This window comes from Nerophis lumbriciformis, linkage group LG03 (genome assembly GCF_033978685.3).
Source record: "Nerophis lumbriciformis linkage group LG03, RoL_Nlum_v2.1, whole genome shotgun sequence".
Taxonomy (NCBI): domain Eukaryota; kingdom Metazoa; phylum Chordata; class Actinopteri; order Syngnathiformes; family Syngnathidae; genus Nerophis; species Nerophis lumbriciformis.
In genome coordinates this window covers 37,285,641-37,310,068 of record NC_084550.2, presented here as the reverse complement: position 1 = coordinate 37,310,068, position 24,428 = coordinate 37,285,641, and the positions used below count along the sequence as shown (strand labels likewise).

At 40.2% G+C, this 24,428-nt stretch overlaps 1 protein-coding gene and 1 long non-coding RNA gene across 6 annotated transcripts in view; one reads left to right on the top strand and one right to left on the bottom strand.

Moving 5' to 3' along the window:
- LOC133583860 (receptor-type tyrosine-protein phosphatase gamma-like) overlaps nucleotides 1-24,428 on the bottom strand; it is a 941,097-nt gene that overhangs the window by 19,764 nt on the left and 896,905 nt on the right. For all 4 annotated transcript variants that reach the window (XM_061937677.2, XM_061937679.1, XM_061937678.1 and 1 more), the window contains 4 exons: nucleotides 17,380-17,529; nucleotides 14,689-14,782; nucleotides 8,318-8,394; nucleotides 8,071-8,199 (listed from right to left, as the gene is read on the bottom strand). In XM_061937677.2, the coding sequence (XP_061793661.1) occupies nucleotides 8,071-8,199; nucleotides 8,318-8,394; nucleotides 14,689-14,782; nucleotides 17,380-17,529 (450 nt within the window). The remainder of the gene's footprint in view (nucleotides 1-8,070; nucleotides 8,200-8,317; nucleotides 8,395-14,688; nucleotides 14,783-17,379; nucleotides 17,530-24,428) is intronic.
- LOC133583923 (uncharacterized) overlaps nucleotides 22,230-24,428 on the top strand; it is an 84,377-nt gene continuing 82,178 nt past the window's right edge. Inside the window, exons 1-3 of one of the 2 annotated variants that reach the window (XR_009813052.1) lie at nucleotides 22,230-22,409; nucleotides 22,530-22,594; nucleotides 22,842-22,953. This is a non-coding gene — a long non-coding RNA (uncharacterized lncRNA). The remainder of the gene's footprint in view (nucleotides 22,410-22,529; nucleotides 22,595-22,841; nucleotides 22,954-24,428) is intronic. The other variant, XR_009813058.1, reaches the window with a different exon arrangement.

The following is a 24,428-nucleotide window of genomic DNA, read 5'->3' as shown; positions in this document are numbered from 1 at the left end:
AGAATTTCTAGGCGCAGTCAAGGCGTTGAGGGGATCTGGTTTGGTGGCTGCAGGATTAGGTCTCTGCTTTTTGCAGATGATGTGGTCCTGATGGCTTCATCTGGCCAGGATCTTCAGCTCTCACTGGATCGGTTCGCAGCCGAGTGTGAAGCGACTGGGATGAGAATCAGCACCTCCAAGTCTGAGTCCATGGTTCTCGCCCGGAAAAGGGTGGAGTGCCATCTCCGGGTTGGGGAGGAGATCTTGCCCCAAGTGGAGGAGTTCAAGTACCTCGGAGTCTTGTTCACGAGTGATGGAAGAGTGGATCGTGAGATCGACAGACGGATCGGTGCGGTGTCTTCAGTAATGCGGACGCTGTATCGATCCGTTGTGGTGAAGAAGGAGCTGAGCCGAAAGGCAAAGCTCTCAATTTACCGGTCGATCTACGTTCCCATCCTCACCTATGGTCATGAGCTTTGGGTTATGACCGAAAGGACAAGATCACGGGTACAAGCGGCCGAAATGAGTTTCCTCCGCCGGGTGGCGGGGCTCTCCCTTAGAGATAGGGTGAGAAGCTCTGCCATCCGGGGGGAGCTCAAAGTAAAGCCGCTGCTCCTCCACATCGAGAGGAGCCAGATGAGGTGGTTCGGGCATCTGGTCAGGATGCCACCCGAACGCCTCCCTAGGGAGGTGTTTAGGGCACGTCCGACCGGTAGGAGGCCGCGGGGAAGACCCAGGACACGTTGGGAAGACTATGTCTCCCGGCTGGCCTGGGAACGCCTCGGGGTCCCACAGGAAGAGCTGGACGAAGTGGCTGGGGAGAGGGAAGTCTGGGCTTCCTTGCTTAAGCTGCTGCCCCCGCGACCCGACCTCGGATAAGCGGAAGAAAATGGATGGATGGATGGATGAAAACTTTATTCATTACTCGCGGTTATTATACATAAACTGTGTTTACCAATAATTTAGCTTAAATTATTATGAAATGGGCTGTCTGCACTCTCAAAGTGCATGTTGTTGCCAAATGTATTTCATATGCTGTAAACCTAGTTCATAGTTGTTAGTTTCCTTTAATGCCAATCAAACACATACCAATCGTTGGTTAGAAGGCGATCGCCGAATTCGTCCTCGCTTTCTCCCGTGTCGCTGGCTGTCGTGTCGTTTTCGTCGGTTTCGCTTGCATACGGTTCAAACCGATATGGCTCAATAGCTTCAGTTTCTTCTTCAATTTCGTTTTCGCTACCTGCCTCCACACTACAACCATCCGTTTCAATACATGCGTAATCTGTTGAATCGCTTACGCCGCTGAAATCCGAGTCTGAATCTGAGCTAATGTCGCTATATCTTGCTGTTCTATCCGCCATGTTTGTTTGTGTTGGCATCACTGTGTGACGCAGGGGCGTCACTAGCTTTTAAGGACAGGGGGGGCTTTGCCCCCAGGAGATGCACAGGATGCGAGCGAATGTTACGCACAAGCACAAAACTTCACAAAACGGCTAACAAAGACTTAGAAATTATTCATTGTTATTTTTTATTTATTTTTTTAATGCACGGGACGAAATGAAATGCTCCCCGGGACGGTGGCTTTTAACCATATATTTTCTTTTTCTTTTTATGACTTTATTCATTTTACATTTTATATTAAATGTCTTGGTTTTTCCACCCTCTGAAAATCCTATTAAATGTTTAACAAGCCATCCTATAATAATAAAACAGCTATTAATGTAACAATACAATAAAAAAAATATATTTAATGATGTTTTTTTCATTATTTTAACAATAGGCTTATGTATATTACTTTATATAGATTCTACAAGAAACACAAAACTTAAAAAATAAATTATTTACAATTGCACACACAAGGTTTTGTGCAGCTTCACTCATTGTAAAGGAAGATAATGTGCTTCGTACACCTGCAGGACCGCAAGAAAGGTCGCAGAGAAAATGCGGGCTGGAATTTGAGTGATGTGGGCATTTTCTATATGAACAAGTGGAATGGATTGGATACCGACGCACGAAAGGGGCTCTCTACCTTACGCTACGAAGTGAGGGGAAACTGAGTGAATAATAACAGGTTATATGATTATTTATTTACACTCATATTTGGGCCACTTTATAATGAATATGTCGGCATTTATTTGTAAAAAAAAACAAAAAAACACCAAATTATTTAGGGGGGGGCTTAAGAATATTTTAGGGGGGCTTGAGCCCCCCTAAAATAGGCCTAACAACGCCAATGGTGTGACGTCACAGGAAAATGGACATGTGTATATAACGATGGTTAAAATCAGGCACTTTGAAGCTTTTTTTAGGGATATTGCGTGGGTAAAATTTTTAAAATAAAATAAGCCACTGGGAACTGATTTTTAATGGTTTTAACCCTTCTGAAATTGTGATAATGTTCCCCTTTAAAGTTGTATTTGAGAAGAGGGGACATGGCGGTACTGGTGTTAACATACAGTTAGTTGTCCCTCATGTATCACTGTTGATTGGTGACCGAGTAAATGGATTTCCGCCATGCAGAAATTCCACCCATCCATCCATTTTTCTACCGCAGAAATTGTTAATTGTAAATCAAATTCAACATTAAAAAACAGTTTACGACCTTCTAAATAAGGCTTTTAACATTATGAAAGCCCTCTAGGCATGAAATAACACCCACATGTTCAACTTTACTCTCATTTATTCCAATATAGAAATACAAAAATAAGACTGCCTTTAGGAACCATGGTCTCAACTAGTAGCCAATTCTACGATAGAATTAAATTTTTTAGTGCATCGAGCAATTTTTATGCGAGACCTATGATGAATTATGTCTTTTTTGACCTATACATGTCGTTACAATGTGGGATACTTGTGTTAAACAATGTCAAAGCATCAAATCATAAGGTTAACACAGTTTGGTGTGAGCTTGCATGCCTGATTTAGGCTATTAAAAAAAAAGCAATAAAAGGTAGGCTAAAGTATTATTTTCATCTAATCTTGGCATGTGCATAATAAAAACAACATGCAGTGAAATAAATGCTGCCGAAAGCACCTGGGTTGAATGCATGTCTAAATCGATTCTAGAGTGTGCAGGTTTACATAATGTTCTGACTAATCTATTTATTCTTTACAAAGTGTATTTTTTACCATGTCCGGAAAACAAATAGAGGTGATAACTTCATCTAGGGTCCGTGTTCATTCTATTCCCCATTCTTAAATGCAAATCAAAAGACACATTTCGGACCATGTTTTCTATTTTATTTTAATGTTTTTTTTAAACGGACAATTAGGACTCCTGCTGAACAAAGTTGATACCGTTATGCTAAAAACATGATAAACGCAAAGGAAAAGCTTAATTTGTCATCACACAGATAAACATGCATTTTGGATGAATACTTTTTTCGATTTTTGTGATTATCTGGAACAATACAAATCCATCCATCCATCCATCTATCTTCTTCCGCTTATCCGAGGTTGGGTCGCGGGGGCAGCAGCCTAAGCAGGGAAGCCCAGGCTTTCCTCTTCCCGGGGGATCCCGAGGCGTGATGTCCTACTTAGTCCTACTTTAATAAATATCCCTCAAAATACCATCATTTATGTCCCCATATGACCACGGCTGGAGAAATACTATACAGAAACACACTTGTGCACTACTGCACTGCAAAAAGTCAGTGTTCAAAAACAAGAAAAAAATAAAATAAAATTAGGGGTATTTTATTTGAACTAAAGAACATTATCTGCCAATAGAACAAAAAAAAATTGGCTTTCCAAAACAAGTAAAACTAGCTAACCTCAATGGACCCAAAAATACCTTAAAATAAGTATATTCTCAATTTCTCACTAATAACAACTGCACTTTTCTTGGTAGAAAAAAAAAAGACCTTTTTGCTCAGTATGTTCAAAAATAATCTTAAATTAAGTAAATGCTCGTGCCATTATCTTGACATAATGATATGCACTCGGCATTACATTTCTTGAAACCAGCAAACTTATACTAAAAACTAATTTATTGTTCTTAATGGAAAGGCAACAAGGCAACCGCTTGTTACTCTCGGGGTCTCCTAGCCGCTCAGCATACTTGCCAACCCTCCCGGATTTTCCGGGAGACTCCCGAAATTCAGCGCCTCTCCCGAAAACCTCCCGGGACAAATTTTCTCCCGAAAATCTCCCAAAATTCAGGCGGAGCTGGAAGCCACGCCCCCTCCAGCTCCATGCGGACCTGAGTGACGTGTCAACAGCCTGTATTCACGTCCGCTTTCCCACAACACAAGTTATAACTGTAGAATGATGGAGGGCGAGTTCTTGGTTTCTTATGTGGGTTTATTGTTAGGCAGTTTCATTAACGTCCTCCCAGCGCGGTAACAACACACAACAACAGCAGTCATGTTTTATTCTACCGTAAAGCAGTTGGTCTGCCGTAAACAGCAATGTTGTTGTAATATATTGAGTTGGAGGCAATAAACAGGCGAGGTGATGAAGTACGTCTCTTTACTGTAGACTTCAGAACAGACTCAACACACTTGACGTCAGGTGCGCAACACCACGTAAATCATTGGCCAACCAAAAAGTAACCCCAGTACGCTATAGCCAACATTCACCAGGAGATGGCAACAGACAAACATAGATCACTCTATTACATTCCTCCCCTTTTAGAAATGGAGAAGTTCCTCAAAATAAATAAACAACCCAACCAAAAAATGCAGCAGCTCAATTAAAAAACTGTACTTAAGCCAGATTCCTTTTTTTTTTTTTTAGTACTGAACTCTTAACCCTCATTTTTAAACAATAACATACTTATTATACAAACAGTATTTGTACACCTTTAACACATATTTGTATACTGTCTTCAGAGATTCAGTTTTTTTGGTGGTACTCGAAACCTTGCTGGGTACCTGTGAAAGGGTGTTCAGCATGGTTAGAAAAATAGTGACAGAGAATAGAACAAGGATGGACAATTCAACCCTTATCTCAACAATGAGTAGATGAGTGTTATGTGTGTGTATATGTGTAAATAAATGAACACTGAAATTCAAGTATTTATTTTATTTATATATATATATATATATATATATATATATATATATATATATATATATATATATTTATATATATATATATATATATATATATATATATATATATATATATATATAATAAAATAATTATATGTATAGCTAGAATTTACTGAAAGTCAAGTATTTCATATACATATATATATATGTATATATATATATATATATATATATATATATATAAAATACTTGGTGAATTCTAGCTGTAAATATACTCCTCCCCTCTTAGCCACGCCTCCCACCCCCCACCTCCCGAAATCGGAGGTCTCAAGGTTGGCAAGTATGCCGCTCAGGCAAATCATATTGTCTAAAAATGCATTTTTCCATCGATAACATGACATCATCGCGCCAAGTGCGTGCTCTTTCAGTCAATTAGTGCGCATATATACAGCCCGGCCCCCTGCCAATTTTTTTTAAATTGTAATTTTGAAGAATTTACCTGAATGTGCATAAACTATTTCTGTTCAAAATTGTTTGAAATATCACATGTTAAATGTTTGAATATTAACTGTCAGTTTACTGTACTGTGCCAACTGTACTACTATACGAGTACGTATTTTCTATTGTTTCATTGAAAATAAAACAGCAAAGTCCATTTGGCTGTCATCTGTTTTAATTATGAGACACAATTTTGTCAAAATCCTGATTTTTTTTTTCATGCTTGAAATAAGAAATTATTACTCTAAAAAAAGTAATTTTATACTTGTGAGTGTTGATGACACAGCTTTGCAACAGTTGATATTCTAGTTTCAAGCATGCTTTAGTCAATATAGGTCATAAAATCTCAGCAACAAGCTGTAATATCTCACTGAGATCATTTAAAACCCTTAAAACAAGTAAAACACTCTAACATAAAATCTGCTTAGTGAGAAGAATTATCAGACAGAAAATAAGCAAATATCACCCTTATTTGAGATATTTAATCTTACTTAGATTTCAGTTTTTGCAGTGTGGAAATTAAATCACCTCAACAGTGTATAAAACAGGCTATATTTCGGCACATTTAAAAATCAATGACCCCGCATCAGCATTTAAAACAAACCCCATGTTGTGTTTTAGTGTGTTCCTGTGTTCTTTGTTGTCTGCACCTGTGTTTTAGTGATTTGTCCCTGGCGAGGGGCGGACCTGGTGACACAGCTGCTCGCAATTAGCCCGCCAGTATTTAGGCTCGTCACCAACAGCTTGACCTTGCTGGTCATTGTTTCCCGAACTCGCACGTGCATGTGCCTACTTCGCCTCGTGGTACGTTGCTTTCCCTTGTCCTGTTATTTCTAATTTCTTTGTGTTTGTTCCCTAGCCTCCTTGAGGCAGCAAAGACTTTATGCGGTGCTTGGTGCGCCCTGGCTTTTCCCCTTGCCAACCACTGAGGAACCTGTTTTGTTAATATTCATGGTGTGCACTTCTGCCCCATCGCTTTTTGTTACACTTTTTGACTTATTAAATGTATTCCTTTTTGTATTTCAAACTTGCCTCCCGTCTCTGCATCCCGGGGTCACCCCCCTTGACCAGTTCATAACACCTCACGTGGTTCTGTCAAAATGTAAATAATTGTGAAGAACATATTAAATGTAGAAAAATAAATAAATACAATATTAAACTTTTTCTTTGTGACTTAAGAAACTGAGAACCGATGATTACTCCGTTGGCCGGGTATGGCTCTGGTGCCCCTCCCTGCTTTTCGCAAATTACAACTTGTGATTGGATTCTCATTTAGGAGTGACAAGTGAAAACCCAATCACAGTCACGTTCAGCGTAAGGCTACCTCATACTTGCCAACCCTCCCGGATTTTCCGGGAGACTCCCGAAATTCAGCGCCTCTCCCGAAAACCTCCCGGGACAAATTTTCTCCCGAAAATCTCCCGAAATTCAGGCGGACTCAGGTCCTCCACAATATAAAAAAGCGTACCTGCCCAATGACGTTATAACTGTAGAATGATGGAGGGCGAGTTCTTGGTTTCTTATGTGGGTTTATTGTTAGGCAGTTTCATTAACGTCCTCCCAGCGCGGCAACAACACACAACAACAGCAGTCACTTTTTTGTATACCGTAAAGCAGTTCGTCTGCCGTAAACAGCAATGTTGTGACACTCTTAAACAGGACAATACTGCCATCTAGTGCATTTGATGAAAGCACTTTTGTGCGTGCCACACAGCAATGCATCATCAGAGAGGGTGTTCAGCATGGTTCGAAAAATAGTGACAGAGACTAGAACAAGGATGGACAATTCAACTCTTAACTCAACAATGAGTAGATGAGTGTTATGTGTGTGTGTATATGTGTAAATAAATGAACACTGAAATTCAAGTATTTATTTTATATATATATATATATATATATATATATATATATATATATATATATATATATATAAATATATATATATATATATATATATATATACATATATATATATGTAATAAAATATATAATAAGATATATATATAATAAATATATATATACATCTAGAATTCACTGAACGTCAAGTATTTCTTATATATATATATATATATATATATATATATATATATATATATATATATATATATATATATATGAAATACTTGACTTGGTGAATTCTAGCTGTAAATATACCACTCCCCTTTTAGCCACACCCCCAACCACGCCCCCGTCCCAGCCCGACCACGCCCACCCTCACCCCCCCCCCCCCCCCCCACCTCCCGAAATCGGAGGTCTCAAGGTTGGCAAGTATGGGCTACCTATGTGGGCTACTGTCAACAACTCGGGATCTGATTGGCTATCGCAACTGTCTATCTATCCGGCTGAACTCTGATTGGATAAAAGCTTTAACGTAAAAACAAGCAACACTGGAGCCTAATAAGACATGAAGAGAATACTTATATTAATCTATGATCATGATTTATGTTAGGCCAGCAGAGAAGGCCTTGCTGGTCCTAACGGCACACCACTGCTGTATTATTACTAACTCTGGTGGGCCATCAGTACAGCAAGAGATTAATAATTCAATAATAAATAATTGAATGAGCTGGTAATGCCGAGTGACTGAAATGTGTCATACCAGTCCATGGTTGGCAGGCAGCATCGCAATGATTTGTGAATTGTGGTCCCAGATCATTCTCCAGAAGTCTTTAGTGGTGTGAGGCAGAGGATGTTGGGTAATGATGAACTCATTACTACTGTAGTGACTCTGTAGGGAACACAAACACACACCATAGACCAGAGTCAGATTTGGCAATATAAACTGACGTAAGTAAATATGGTCATGCTGTGCTACGAACAGAGCGATCCCGACAGGAAGTACTGACCATTATGTACGAAGCGTTGATGTAATCACTACCCTGGATGCCAGGCAAGGGCGCTAAGGTTACCCTTGCTTGCTCCGCTGTTCAAAATGACAAAAAGGAAATGCATCATAACAATAACAAAAAAACAAAAATGTGTAAATAAAAGACACGAGACTGCAACAAATCAAGAGACTTCCCCTATTGCTATGCTACTTTGAAACGAGAACACACCTTGAACCAATTGTGGTATCAAAATAGTTTCTGAAACTAGAGGTTCTGAGCAGTGATATATAGGTTATTAGAGTATTTCTAATTCTATCGTAGTCTGAACCTCTGTGATGAAGAGGGACAGACAAGCAAACTTTTTTTATGGGACATTTAAAATGTTGCTAAGTGTTTGTTTTTTTGTCTTTCGCGTGTTGAAGCCCCGTCTAAATAAATCGGTGTGTTTTTATTTTTATTTTTTATTTTTTTAAATTGCAGAAAGATTTAATATAAAGACACTATGAAGACCCTACGTCAATCCAATCCGTTCTATCAGTAACACCCTTGTTACTATACACAAAACCTAGTTTTGACTGTTACTGTCAGGTTCAAACACTGATGACATCTATTAAACAAGACAAAAGGCAAAGAATTAAACAAAGACATAACTAAATTTGGACTCAATATAGTGAGGAGAGTCGTCTGTACACTGTACCCTTGCACAGTATCTCAGCACGCTCTGCCAAAAGATTGCACGCCTCCTTCTTTTATTTTGGACCACATGGCCACCGCTGTTTCCAAAGGACAAAGGTCGCAAAAAGTTCACAGAAAAGGTCGTAAACAATTCACAGAAAAGGTCAGTTCAAAAAGAGTTCGTAAAATAGTTCCAAAAGAGGTCCATAAAATAGTTCAAAAAGACGTTCATAAACCAGTTCAAAAAGGAGGTTCTAAAGAGGTCGTCTGGAAATTGGGCAGATCCTGTCTTCTCTCCGCTTTGAAGTCTTTGAGCTAGAACGATATCTTTCTGTTGATTACCATACATGAAAGAACACAGTGGAGTTTTACGAGCCTTACTCTTGGTAGGTTTCAAAGACGGCTTTTGTCTTCTCACCATACCCTCAATGTAACACAAAGTTTTTGTGATAATTTAGAAACAATTATTCTAACAGTTACCTTAGCATGGTCGAGCCAGACCGCAGCAGCATGAAGGCTATGTTCAGTGTGTTCACAACACTTCAGGGTAGGATGTCCAATTCAGGTTTTTGATTTGTCAAATTTGATCTTTTTTCGTAGTCCTTCACATTACGAAAAAAATGTTTGTCCAGAATGCAAATAAACCTGAATACAGACACGGAGCCATGTCGTCGCACATGTTTATGGAAGTAAAAAAACAGAAGTAAACATGCTTCAGTTCGAGTCATCTCAGTACTGGTGCTTTTGTGGCAATTTCAAGGATTCTGTGTAATCAAAGTCAACATTTTCTGAACCGCGAAGAAGATTATGAAAAAAGATGTCTCCCGCAATTTTAGGGACATTTGCCTCGATGTCTGCTCTGAAGAGCGTGTTGGAGATCAGCGGTGGAACATTGATTGACCTGAGTTCCTAAAACATTATTTTCGCCTGTTTTTGCTTATTTGTCAACTAGTTATTTTGTAACGGTCTATTTTGGTGAATAATGATGACGCAGATGCAAGACCCAAAACAAAGAATCACAGGCGGTGGTGATTGTTGTCGTTAGTCTGTGTTCATAAAGTGCCTGCTTTCAACTCCTCAATCGGAAGTCATAGTCCCCAAGTTCAGTCGCCCCTCTACCCCTGTATCCCCTTTTATCTGTACATATTAGTGACCAATGTGTACACTGCAAAAAAATAATGTTCCAAAACAAGAAAAACAATTACAAAAATTTGCCGCCTCAGGAAGGGGAAGCAGTGCACTATCAACACCGTGTATGGCGGGGATGGTGTTCTGCTGACCTCGACTGCGGATGTTGTGGATCGGTGGAGGGAATACTTCGAAGACCTCCTCAATCCCACCAACACGTCTTCCTATGAGGAAGCAGTGCCTGGGGAGTCTGTGGTGGGCTCTCCTATTTCTGGGGCTGAGGTAGTTAAAAAGCTCCTCGGTGGCAAGGCCCCAGGGGTAGATGAGATCCGCCCGGAGTTCCTTAAGGCTCTGGATGCTGTGGGGCTGTCTTGGTTGACAAGACTCTGCAGCATCGCGTGGACATCGGGGGCGGTACCTCTGGATTGGCAGACCGGGGTGGTGGTTCCTCTCTTTAAGAAGGGGCACCGGAGGGTGTGCTCTAACTATCGTGGGATCACACTTCTCAGCCTTCCCGGTAAGGTCTATTCAGGTGTACTGGAGAGGAGGCTACGCCGGATAGTCGAACCTCGGATTCAGGAGGAACAGTGTGGTTTTCGTCCTGGTCGTGGAACTGTGGACCAGCTACTATACTCTCGGCAGGGTCCTTGAGGGAGTTTGCCCAACCAGTCTACATGTGTTTTGTGGACTTAGAGAAGGCATTCGACCGTGTCCCTCGGGAAATCCTGTGGGGAGTGCTCAGAGAGTATGGGGTATTGGACTGTCTGATTGTGGCAGTCCGCTCCCTGTATGCTCAGTGCCAGAGCTTGGTCCGCATTGCCGGCAGTAAGTCGGACACGTTTCCAGTGAGGGTTGCACTCCACCAAGGCTGCCCTTTGTCACCGATTCTGTTCATAACTTTTATGGACAGAATTTCTAGGCGCAGTCAAGGCGTTGAGGGGATCTGGTTTGGTGGCTGCAGGATTAGGTCTCTGCTTTTTACAGATGATGTGGTCCTGATGGCTTCATCTGGCCAGGATCTTCAGCTCTCACTGGATCGGTTCACAGCCGAGTGTGAAGCGACTGGGATGAGAATCAGCACCTCCAAGTCCGAGTCCATGGTTCTCGACCGGAAAAGGGTGGAGTGCCATCTCCGGGTTGGGGAGGAGATCTTGCCCCAACCCATGCTGACGGGCTGTGAACCCCCTACGTATGGCAGGGGGTTCGGCGGAAGCTGCTCATTTGGGAAGACCCCACCCCTACCACCCACACCACCACAATCCCGGACTGCTCCACCGCCCCTGTCTCTCCAGCTGAAGTCAGAGCAGCACTAACAAAACTCAAGAATGGAAAAGCCCCAGGCTTATGTACCCTCACAGCAGAGATGCTGAAGGCCGGAGGAGACAATATCATCCTCTGGCTCACACAGATCATCAACCATGTGTGGGTCTCTGAGTCGCTGCCTGATGACTGGAGGCGGGGCATTATACTACCATTTTGGAAGCATAAGGGTGACCAGCTGACCTGCAGCAACCATAGAGGGATCACACTCCTCTCCATCCCCGGTAAACTCTTTACCCGCATATTACTCACCCGAGCTCTACCTGCAACCAGAAGCAGACGCCGCCAAGAACAGGCAGGCTTCATGCCCATTCGTTCCACCACGGATCACATCTCTGCCATCCGGCTCTTAATAGAAAAGGCCCGGGAGTTCAGAAAGGACCGGCACCTCTACATTGCCTTCATTGACCTTAAGGCTGCCTTCGACACTGTGGACCACGGGTCCCTCTGGAACATCCTGAAGTCCCTCGGAGTCCCAACTAAAATCACCACACTCTTTCAGCAGTTGTATCAGGGTGCAGAAAGCTGTGTGCGTGTGAACTGTAAAGACTCTGAGTGGTTCCCCATCAACAGCGGGGTCAGGCAAGGCTGTGTTGCCGCACCAGAACTATTTAACTGTGTCATCGACCACCTGATGTCCAGAGTCTGTGTGCGAGTCCCCGGGGTGTCACTTGGAAACTACACCCTAAAGGACCTCGAATACGCCGATGACACCACCCTGTTCAGTGAGACCGCTGACCAGCTCAGGGAGGCCCTCGGTGTGTTTGATGAGGAGACCAAACAGCTCGGCCTGAAAATCAACTGGTCCAAAACCGAACTCATGCATATCGGCGATGGACCAGACCCACCACCCTTCTTATTTGAGGATACCCCTGTCCACTTTGTCCCTACCATCAGATACCTCGGCTTGACAGTCACCAACACCGGCGACCTCAAACGAGAGGTGGACCGCCGTCGCGCCCTTGCAGCCTCCGTCATGCAGTCCCTGTGGAGACCGTTGTGGCGACACCGGCACATATCTCGGGACACCAAGTTGAGGGTCTACAATTCCTCTGTCATCTCTGTCCTTCTGTACGGCTCGGAAACATGGCCGCTGAATAACATCCTGGCGGCCAGGCTAGATGGCTTTGATTCCAGAGCCCTCAGGAGGATAGAAGGCATCACGTGGAGCCAGCATGTCACCAACAAGACCCTAAGAGAGCTAACCCAACAGCTCCCAGCCTCTCGCCTCGCAGCAATGCGGCGAGTGCGCTGGTATGGCCATGTCATCCGCCTGCCGGGGGAACACCCCACGCGCAAAATCCTGGACTTCAACCCGCACCGAGCTGGCTGGAGACGCCCTAGAGGCGCCCCCAGGACTCGCTGGCTGGATGTATTAGCCCAGGACCTTAAGGCCTGCAATGTGTCTATGGCACAAGCTCAATACCTTGCCCACAACAGACCCAGATGGAGAGACCTGGTTGCTATGGTCGGCTCTACGCACCCTGAAGTGCAAGAGGACTAAGTAAGTAAGTAAGTAAGCCAGGTGGCGGGGCTCTCCCTTAGAGATAGGGGGGGGAGCTCAAAGTAAAGCCGCTGCTCCTCCACATCGAGAGAAGCCAGATGAGGTGGTTCGGGCATCTGGTCAGGATGCCACCCGAACGCCTCCCTAGGGAGGTGTTTAGGGCACGTCCGACCGGTAGGAGGCCGCGGGGAAGACCCAGGACACGTTGGGAAGACTATGTCTCCCGGCTGGCCTGGGAACGCCTCGGGGTCCCACAGGAAGAGCTGGACGAAGTGGCTGCGGAGAGGGAAGTCTGGGCTTCCCTGCTTAGACTGTTCCCCCCGCGACCCGACCTCGGATAAGCGGAAGAAGATGGATGGATGGATGGGGTATTTTAGTTGAACTGAGCAAAATTATCTGCCAATAAAACAAGAACATTTGGCTTGTCAAGACTTTCCAAAACAAGTAAAATTAGCTAACCTCAATAAACCCAAAAATACCTTAAAATAAGTATATTCTCACTAATAACAAGTGCACTTTTCTTGGTAGAAAATAAAAATATGAGACCTTTTTGCTCAATATGTTGAAAAATATTCTTAAATTAAGTAAATGCTAGTGCCATTATCTTGACATAATGATATGCGCTGGCATTTTATTTCTTGAAACCAGCAAACTTATACTAAAAATTAATTTATTGTTCTTAATGGAAAGGCAACAAGGCAACCGCTTGTTACTCTCGGGGTCTCCTAGCCGCTCAGGCAAATCATATGGTCTAAAAATGCATTTTTCTATCGTTAACATGACATCATCAGTCAATTAGTCAATTAGTGCGCATATATACAGCCCGGCCAAAAAAAATGTAATTGTAATTTTGAAGAATTTATCTGAATGTGCATGAACTATTTTTGTTCAAAATCGTTTGAAATGTCACATGTTAAATTTTTAAATATTAATTGTCAGTTTACTGTACTGTGCCAACTGTACTACTGTAAGAGTACGTATTTTCTATTGTTTCATTGAAAATAAAACAGCAAAGTCCATTTGGCTGTCATCTGTTTTAATTATGATACACAATTGTGTGAAAATCATGATTTTTTTTTTTTTATGCTTGAAATAAGAAATTATTACTTTAAAAAAGTAGTTTTATACTTGTGAGTGTTGATGACACAGCTTTTTTGATATTGATATTCTAGTTTCAAGCATGTTTTACTCAATATAGGTCATAAAATCTCAGCAACAAGCTGTAATATCTTCCTAAGATAATTTAGGACCAAAACCCTTAAAACAAGTAAAACACTCTAACATCTGCTTAGTGAGAATAATTATCTTATCAGACAGAAAATAAGCAAATATCACCCTTATTTGAGATATTTAATCTTACTTAGATTTCAGTTTTTGCAGTGTATTATTTATGATTTTTTTTTGTTTTTCATTACATTTTACTTCTGCTCCTGTATGTAAAAACCTGCACTGCAACAACGTAATTTCCCCATTATGGTATAAATAGAAGTATATCCTACAATGTATCATTTGTTAAGAAATAATGCAAAGCCATTTAATTTGTTGCAGACGCCTCAAAAATATTATGGGACATTTTGATTCGGTCTTACTGGGGTCTGCCGCATTTAAAAGGTTGATAGTTCTCCCTTTAGAATTCTTGTTTAATGCAACTATTAATAGACAATGTATACACATTATATACTGTAATAGCTAGATAATCATTGTGTGCTGGATGTTCCTGCTTGAGATAAATGTATTAATGGAACCAAAATAAAAGACTTACATGGCACCACGGATGAAATTCGATTTTTCTCTTTGTTGCACTCCTTTTGGGCACTGCAACACTCTGTATATTTGGTATTGCACTCTGTAACCAACTGAAATGTACAGCAAAGTTTGACTGTTAGACTTTGTGAACATTTCACAAAAAGATGGATCAATTTTAAATGTCTCTGACAATTGCATGCTTATTTTTTAATTTGTCAAATCAAGCTGTTTTTTTCCCCTTTATGACATAGTGTTTACCCCATACTTGCCAACCTTGAGACATCCGATTTCGGGAGGTGGGGGGTGGGGGCGTGGTCGGGGGTGGGGCAGGGCGTGGTTGGGGGCGTGGTTAAGAGGGGAGGAGTATATTGACAGCTAGAATTCATCAAGTCAAGTATTTCATTCATACATATATATATATATATATATATATATATATATATATATATATATATATATATATATATATATATATATCCTGAAAATATGCAAACAAAACTGTGTTTAGATAATTGATATTTCAAACTTGCATACATAAATCCTAAGGAATATAACATAACTTGGCTTCTGAGAGCTTCAAAATGTAATGAATAAAATGCTAAAGTTGTTGATAAACAAGCAATTATTTTAATAATTAAATATGGTCATTTTAAATGAATTATTATGATAATTTAAAATTAATTATTTCAAATATGTTTATTTTAATGTATAATTCTAATGCCTGGATGTAATAAGGAGTCAGAAAAAATACAAATAAAAATACAATTAATTTTGATGTTTTTAGCAAAATATGGTAAAAATGTATTTAGTTTTTCTTTTTTTTTTAAATTAATAAATATATTTATTTTTAGGTAAGATAAACATAATAATACAATGTATCTCTAGTCTGGATGATTTAGTTCTTGTCACCCTGTAGTCCTCCCGTCGTGAAAAAAAGGCTGTCCTCACTCAGGTCCGCATGGAGCTGGAAGGGGCGTGGCCTCCAGCTCCGGCTGAAAATCGGGAGATTTTCGGGAGAATATTTGTCCCGGGAGGTTTTCGGGAGAGGCGCTGAATTTCGGGAGTCTCCCGGAAAATTCGGGAGGGTTGGCAAGTATGGTTTACCCTCACATTGAGCGGCAGATTTACAGATGTACAAAACCCAAAACCAGTGTAAATGTAGTTAGTTGTGTAAATGGTAAATACAAACAGAATACAATGATTTGCAAACCATTGTCAACCTATATTCAGTTGAATGGACTGCAAAGACAAGATACCCGACGTTGAAACGGATAAACTGTTATTTTTGCAAATATTAGCTCATTTGGAATTTGATGCCTGCAACATGATAAAGTTGAGGAATGCTCATCAAACACTTATTTGGACCATCCCACAGGTGAACAGGGTAATTGGGAACAGGTGAGTGCCATGATTGGGTATAAAAGCAGCTTCCATGACATGCTCCGTCATTCACAAACAAGGATGGGGGCGAGGGTTACCACTTTGTGAACAAGTGCTTGAGCAAATTGCTCAACCAGCTATTGCAAGGAAGAAATGTAGGGTTTTTCACCATCTACGGTCCGTAATATCATCAAAAGGTTCAGAAAATCTGGGGAAATCACTGCAAGGCCGAAAACCAACATTAAATGCCCGTGACCTTGGATCCCTCAGGGGGTACTGCATAAAAAAGCAACATCAGTGTGTAAATAATATCACTACATGGGCTCAGGAACACTTCAGAAAACCACTGTCAGTAACTACGGTTTGTCACTACATCTGTAAGTGCATGTTAAAACCCTTACTATGCAAAGTGAAAGCCATTTATCAACAACACCCAGAAACACTTCGCTGGGCCTGAGCTCATCTAAGATAGACTGATGCAAAGTGGAAAAGTGTTCTGTGGTCTGCTGAGTCCACATTTCAAAGAGTTTTTTTGGAAACTGTGGACGTCGTGTCCTCCGGAACAAAGAGGAAAAGAACCATCCGGATTGTTATAGGCGCAAAGTTGAAAAGCCAGCATCTGTGATGGTATGGGGGTGTATTAGTGCCCAAGACATGGGTAACTTACATATTTGTGAAGGAACCATTAATGCTGAAAGGTACATACAGGTTTTGGAGCAACATATGTTGACATCCAAGCAGCGTTAACATGGACGCCCCTGCTTATTTCAGCAGCCAAGTGTTACAACAGCGTGGCTTCGTAGTAAAAAAAAGTGTGGCGTAATATGAAGCCTAAAATACCACAACGGAGACCCCGGACTGTTGAACAACTTAAGCTGTACATCAAGCAAGAATGGGAAATAATTCCACCTGAAAAGCTTCAGAAATGTGTCTCCTCAGTTCCCAAACATTTACAGAGCATTGTTAAAAGGAAAGGCCATGTAACACAGTGGTAAAAATGCCCCTGTGCCAACTTTTTTTGCAATGTGTTGCTGCTATTAAATTCTAAGTTAATGATTATTTGCCAAAAAAATTAAATTTCTCAGTTGGAACATTAAATATCTTGTCTTTGCAGTCTATTCAATTGAATATAAGTTGTCTGTTTTTATTTACCATTTACACAACGTTCCAACTTCACCGGTTTTGGGTTTGGTACTATCAGTAATATTTAGCTTTTAGCTGACATTCTTCTTAATGTGGACAAGAGTTATTGTTGTTCAATCACCATTATGTGCGCTTCATACCTAAATATACCGTACACAGGTCAAAAATGAACAAATCCCTATACCTGAAACTGTTTTTCAACACGTGTCCGAGCAGCACTGTGTCCTTGGGTCATGCCGGTGTTTGTGAAGTGATGAAGGTGTTTGGCTGCTACTTCGGTCTCCTGGCCCATAATGGATTCCATGAGGGCGTCATGGACGAATATGTACTGCTCCTGAGTCAGCCAAGCAAAGTGACAAATTTGGAATGTCGAATAAAATAAAACACACAGGTAAAATTCCCCCCAACATAGACTCAATATTGATTTTAGGTTTCAACACATTTTGGAACGCCCACTTTTAACTCCAAAATGTGCTGACGTCAGAAGCAGGAGCCCGGAGGAAATGTCATAATGCTTGGTTAATGTTTTGGTCGCATGTTCATCCCAAACCGTGATATTTTCACAGGTTGCATGTTGTAGTGAAGTGAATTAATTAACTCATAACATGTTTTGTTCATGGTGAAGATCTATATCCAACTTGGACAAACCAAACCACCAAGTTTAATTATATACATTTAATTTAAGTAAGTTTCTCCGACGCTGCCACAGAAAGTTGTCTTTTACATCACTCCTTTGTCTCATTGTGTCCACCAAACGTTTTAGGCTGTGCGTGAAGGCACAAAGTTGAGCTTTGTTGACTTGTGTGGAGTGCTAATCGAGCATATTTGGTCACTGCACCTACCTACCTAGGTTCCATTCTAGAGGCTAATCTTTCCTGTGATAAAATGGCAACCAAGGTAATCAAAAAGGTCAACCAACGAACGAGATTTCTCTATAGAATCTCCTCTCTGGTCAACAAAAGCACCATGAAGATTCTAGCGGGAACTCTCGTTCAACCCTTTTTCGATTACGCATGCACCTCCTGGTACCCTAGCACCTTCAAAACCCTCAAATCTAAACTCCAAACATCCCAGAACAAGCTAGTAAGATTACTTCTAGACCTCCACCCCAGATCACACCTCACTCCTACCCACTTCTCCAAAGTGGGCTGGCTCAGGGTGGAGGACAGAGTCAAACAACTTGCACTGAGCCTAGTCTATAAAATTCGCTACACCTCCCTGATACCGAAGTACATGTCAAACTACTTCCTTAACGTAAATGACCGCCGTAACCACAACACCAGGGGGAGCTCTACTAACCACGTTGAACCCAGATTCCGATCTAACAAAGGTCTTGACTCAATCTCTTTCTATGCCACATCAATATGGAATGCACTCCCAACAGGTGTAAAAGAAAAGGCATCCCTATCCTCCTTCAAAACCGCAATAAAAGTACACCTCCAGGCAACTTCTACCCTAAACTAACACCCTTCCCGGATTGTTGTTAATAATCAAATGTAAACAATCAAATGTAGATACTTTTCTTATGCCTTCTGATCTCTCTCTTTCTCTCTATGTCCACTACTTGCTGTCCATATCCTACCAAGTCAGACCTACACTCATACTTGCCAACCTTGAGACCTACGATTTCGGGAGGTGGGGGGTTAGGGCGTGGTCGGGGTGGGGCGGGGGCGAGGTCGGGGTGTGGCTGGGAGGGGAGGAGTATATTTACAGCTAGAATTCACCAAGTCAAGTATTACACATATATATATATATATATATATATATATATATATATATATATATATATATATATATATATATATATATATATATATATATATATATATAAATAAAATAAATACTCAAATTTCAGTGTTCATTTATTTACACATATACACACACATAACACTCATCTACTCATTGTTGAGTTAAGGGTTGAATTGTCCATCCTTGTTCTATTCTCTGTCACTATTTTTCTAACCATGCTGAACACCCTTTCACAGGTACCCAGAAAGGTTTCGAGTACCACCAAAAAAACTGAATCTCTGAAGACAGTATACAAATCTGTGTTAAAGGTGTACAAATACTGTTTGTATAATAAGCATGTTATTGTTTACAATTGAGGGTTAAGAGTTCAGTACTAAAAAAAAAAAAAGAATGTGGCTTAAGTACAGTTTTTTAATTAAGCTGCTGCATTTTTTGGTTAGGTTGTTTATTCATGTTGAGTAACTTCTACATTTCTAAAAGGGGAGGAATGTAATAGAGTGATCTATGTTTGTCTGTTGCCATCTCCTGGTGAATGTTGGCTATAGCGTACTGGGGTTACTTTTTGGTTGGCCAACGATTTACGTGGTGTTGCGCACCTGACGTCAAGTGTGTGAGTCTGTTCTGAAGTCTACAGTAAAGAGACGTACTTCAGCACCTCGCCTGTTTATTGTCTCCAACTCAATATATTACAACAACATTGCTGTTTACGGCAGACGAACTGCTTTACGGTAGAATAAAACGTGACTGCTGTTGTTGTGTGTTGTTACCGCGCTGGGAGGACGTTAATGAAACTGCCTAACAATAAACCCACATAAGAAACCAAGAACTCGCCCTCGATCATTCTACAGTTATAACGTGTTTGGGCAGGCATGCTGTTTATATTGTGGGAAAGCGGACGTGACTGCAGGCTGTTGACACGTCACTCAGGTCCGCATGGAGCTGGAGGGGGCGTGGCTTCCAGCTCCGCCTGAATTTCGGGAGATTTTCGGGAGAAAATTTGTCCCGGGAGGTTTTCGGGAGAGGCGCTGAATTTCGGGAGGGTTGGCAAGTATGCCTACACTGTTTCAATATCCATTTCTCTGTTCTCAATTGTTGATGACTGATGATAACAACCAAACCTAACCACCACCCCTCTCCCTCCACACCCAGAATTGTAAATAATGTAAATAATTAAATGTATACACTCTGATGATCATCTTGTGTGATGACTGTATTATGATGATATTATATATATGATAGTATATATCTGTATCATGAATCAATTTAAGTGGACCCCGACTTAAACAAGTTGAAAAACTTATCCGGGTGTTACCATTTAGTGGTCAATTATACGGAATTTGTACTTCACTGTGTAACTGTAACCCATATTTAAAATACCCATTGAAAACATGCATACAGTGCAAAGACTTTTATTGTGGAGGGTTACTTCCTGCCGCTCGCTTCCTTTTAAGGAAGTGCTGCTCACTTCACCAACCCCTCCCGTCTGCTGTGCTGTGAGACGCGCTTGAGAAGAAACTCGCAAAATCTCCTCATTCTCACACTTTGTAAACTTCATAATTAGGTGAGTCTAGTGATGGGTTGATGAGGCGTCATGAAGCGTTTTGACACATTGCAAAATTGTATTGATACTGTGTCGATACTGTGTCACTAAATACTGACATCTGCTGGACATTAAAAATCCCTACAGGCAACCTATGGACCAACTCAACTGACAGATTTTATGCCCTAGTACAGGGGTCACCAACCTTTTTGAAACCAAAAACTACTTCTTGGGTACTGATTAATGCGAAGGGCTACGAGTTTGATACACACTTAATTAAATAAATATATTGTCATTTGTAAGTTACACGTAAGTGTGAGTTAAACAAGAATACCTAAATAAATACATTTATATATATAAACAAATGGGTATTTCTGTCTGTCATTCCGTCATACTTTTTTTTTTTCCTTTTACGGAAGGTTTTTTGTAGAGAATAAATGATGAAAGAAACACTTAATTGAACGGTTTAAAAGAGGAGAAAACACGAAAAAAATTAAAATAAAATTTTGAAACATAGTTTATCTTCAATTTCGACTCTTTAAAATTCAAAATTCAACCGACAAAAAGGAGAAAAACTAGCTAATTTGAATCTTTTTGAAAAAAATTAAAAAATAATTTATGGAACATCATTAGTAATTTTTCCTGATTAAGATACATTTTAGAATTTTGATGACATGTTTTAAATTGGTTAAAATCCAATCTGCACTTTGTTAGAATATTTAACAAATTGGACCAAGCTATATTTCTACCAAAGACGAATCAGTATTTCTTCTAGATTTTCCAGAACAAAAATTTTAAAAGAAATTGAAAATACTTTGAAATAAGATTTAAATTTGATTCTACAGATTTTCTAGATTTGCCAGAATATTTTTTTTGAATTTTAATCATAGTAAGTTTGAAGAAATATTTCACAAATATTCTTCGTCGAAAAACCAGTAGCTAAAATATTTATTATTCTTTACAATAAAAAAAAATTTTTTTACTTGAACATTGACTTAAATTGTCAGGAAAGAAGAGGAAGAAATTTAAAAGGTAAAAAGGTATATTTGTTTAAAAATCCTAAAATCATTTTTAAGGTTGTATTTTTTCTCTAAAATTGTATTTCTAAAAGTAATAAGAAGCAAAGTAAAAAATAAATGAATTTATTTAAACAAGTGAAGACCCATCCATCCATCCATTTTCTACCGCTTATTCCAAGTGAAGACCAAGTCTTTAAAATATTTTCTTGGATTTTCAAATTCTATTTGAGTTTTGTCTCTTTTAGAATTAAAAATGTCGAGCAAAGCGAGACCAGCTTGCTAGTGAATAAATAAAATAAAAAAAATAGAGGCAGCTCACTGGTAAGTGCTGCTCTTTGAGCTATTTTTAGAACAGGCCAGCGGGCGACTGATCTGGTCCTTACGGGCTACCTGGTGACTGCGGGCACCGCGTTGGTGACCCCTGCCCTAGTATATACAATAATATAAACCAAGTCATTGTATTTCATTTAGGATTATTTCATATCTTCATTTAAATAAAAATATATTTTTATCTTTTTTTAGATACAGTCAATAAATAATGTGAACATGTATCATAACATGGAAATCTAAAAGAACGCGTTGTGGATGGTTGTGGACTGGGAATTTTTTTAATTTAATTTTTTTACACATTTTTATGAAAAAAACAAAAAAAAAAAACAGTTTCTCCGACGTATTACATTTTAGACGATTTCTCTTAGTTATTATTTTTCCGGCTGTAGAAAAGACACGCTCACAGGGCACAGAGGAGGCGTCAGTGCGACACAGTTCGCGTATCGGTCACGTGACCAAAACAGCTCATGATCGGTCACGTGACTTTCTAAAAGCGGTACGCGCACCGACACAGGGTTTTGCTCTATGAGCTCGACGCATGCGCCGATGCATCGGTGTTGCCGGACCCATCACTAGGTGAGTCTTTTGCCATGGCATAATCAACGGAATTCCAAACTCACAATCATGTGCCATGTCGCCAATATTATGTTAGCATTTGTTTTAGCATAGGCGCTAACCGCTGCCATTCTTCCATAGAGCCGGCATGTTCGATTAACTATCGGGGCGTGCTTGGTTGGTTGTTTTGCCCTCGATTACTCCAGGTAATTATGTTTTATTTTTCTTCTGATCATTCAGCCGATTTATAGGCAACAGTTTAGTCTAGCAAAGTGGCAAAGGGCTTTATATGCTTTAGCCACTTTTTGGATGCGCATCAGATAGAACGCAGGTGCGTGTATTTAGGTCATAATTGCCAACCCTCCCGAATTTTCCGGGAGACTCCCGAAATTCAGCGCCTCTCCCGAAACCCACCCGGGACAAATATTCTCCCGAAAATCTCCCGATTTTCAGCCGGAACTGGAGGCCACGCCCCCTCCAGCTCCATGCGGACCTGAGTGAGGACAGCCTTTTTTCACGACGGGAGGACAACAGGGTGACAAGAACTAAATCATCCAGACTAGAGGTAAATTGTATTATTATGTTTATCTAAAAATAAATATATTTATTAATTTTATTTTTTTTACTAAATACATTTTTACTAAATTTGGCTAAAAACATCAAAATTAATTGTATTTTTATTTGTATTTTTCCTGACTCCTTATTACATCCAGCCATAGAATTACACATTAAAATAAACATATTTGAAATCATTTATTTTAAATTGTCATAATAATTCATTTAAAATGACCATATTTAATTATAAAAATAATTGCTTGTTTATCAACAACGTTAGTATTTTATTCATTACATTTTGAAGCTCTCAGAAGCCAAGTTATGTCCTTAATATTTATTTATGCAAGTTTGAAGTATCAATTATCTAAACAGAGTTTTGTTTGCATATTTTCAGGATGTAGATATATATATATATATATATATATATATATATATATATATATATATATATATATATATATAAACCTTTTGGATTACTTTTGTTTTTGAACTGAACTTTTGGACTGACGCAAAAGCGTTTGCGTACCTTTTTGAACTGAACTGTGAACTGGTTCCACGAAGGCAGCAGGACTGCATCTTGTATTTTTGTTTTGGGCATTTTTTTTTAATTTTTTTCCTATTGTGTCATTTATATTCTTGGACATTTAAAGGGGAACATTATCACAATTTCAGAAGGGTTAAAACCATTAAAAATCAGTTCCCAGTGGTTTATTTTATTTTTCGAAGTTTTTTTCAGTATTTTCCCATCACGCAATATCCCTAAAAAAAGCTTCAAAGTGCCTGATTTTAACCATCGTTATATACACCCGTCCATTTTCCTGTGACGTCACATAGTGAAGCCAACACAAACAAACATGGCGGATAGAACAGCAAGCTATAGCGACATTAGCTCGGATTCAGACTCGGATTTCAGCGGCTTAAGTGATTCAACAGATTACGCATGTATTGAAACGCATGGTTGTAGTGTGGAGGCAGGTAGCGAAAACGAAATTGAAGAAGAAACTGAAGCTATTGAGCCATATTGGTTTGAACCGTAAGCAAGCGAAAACGACACGACAGCCAGCGACACGGGAGAAAGCGGCGATCGCCTTCTAACCAACAATTGGTATGTGTTTGTTTGGCATTAAAGGAAACTAACAACTATGAACTAGGTTTACAGCATATGAAATACATTTGGCAACAACATGCACTTTGAGAGTGCAGACAGCCCAATTTTCATCAATTAATATATTCTGTAGACATACCCTCATCCGCTCTCTTTTCCTGAAAGCTGATCTGTCCAGTTTTGGAGTTGATGTCAGCAGGCCAGGGAAGCTAGGGTCGATATTCTTCTCTTGATCATCTTCGGTGGCATAAGGGACGGTGTGAGCCAAGACATCCAGGGGGTTTAGCTCGCTCGTCTGCGGGAACAAACTGCCGCCATTTCTTGCCGTGCTACCGAGGTCCTTTGTCCCTGAATTGCTCACACACTCCGGCAGATTCAAT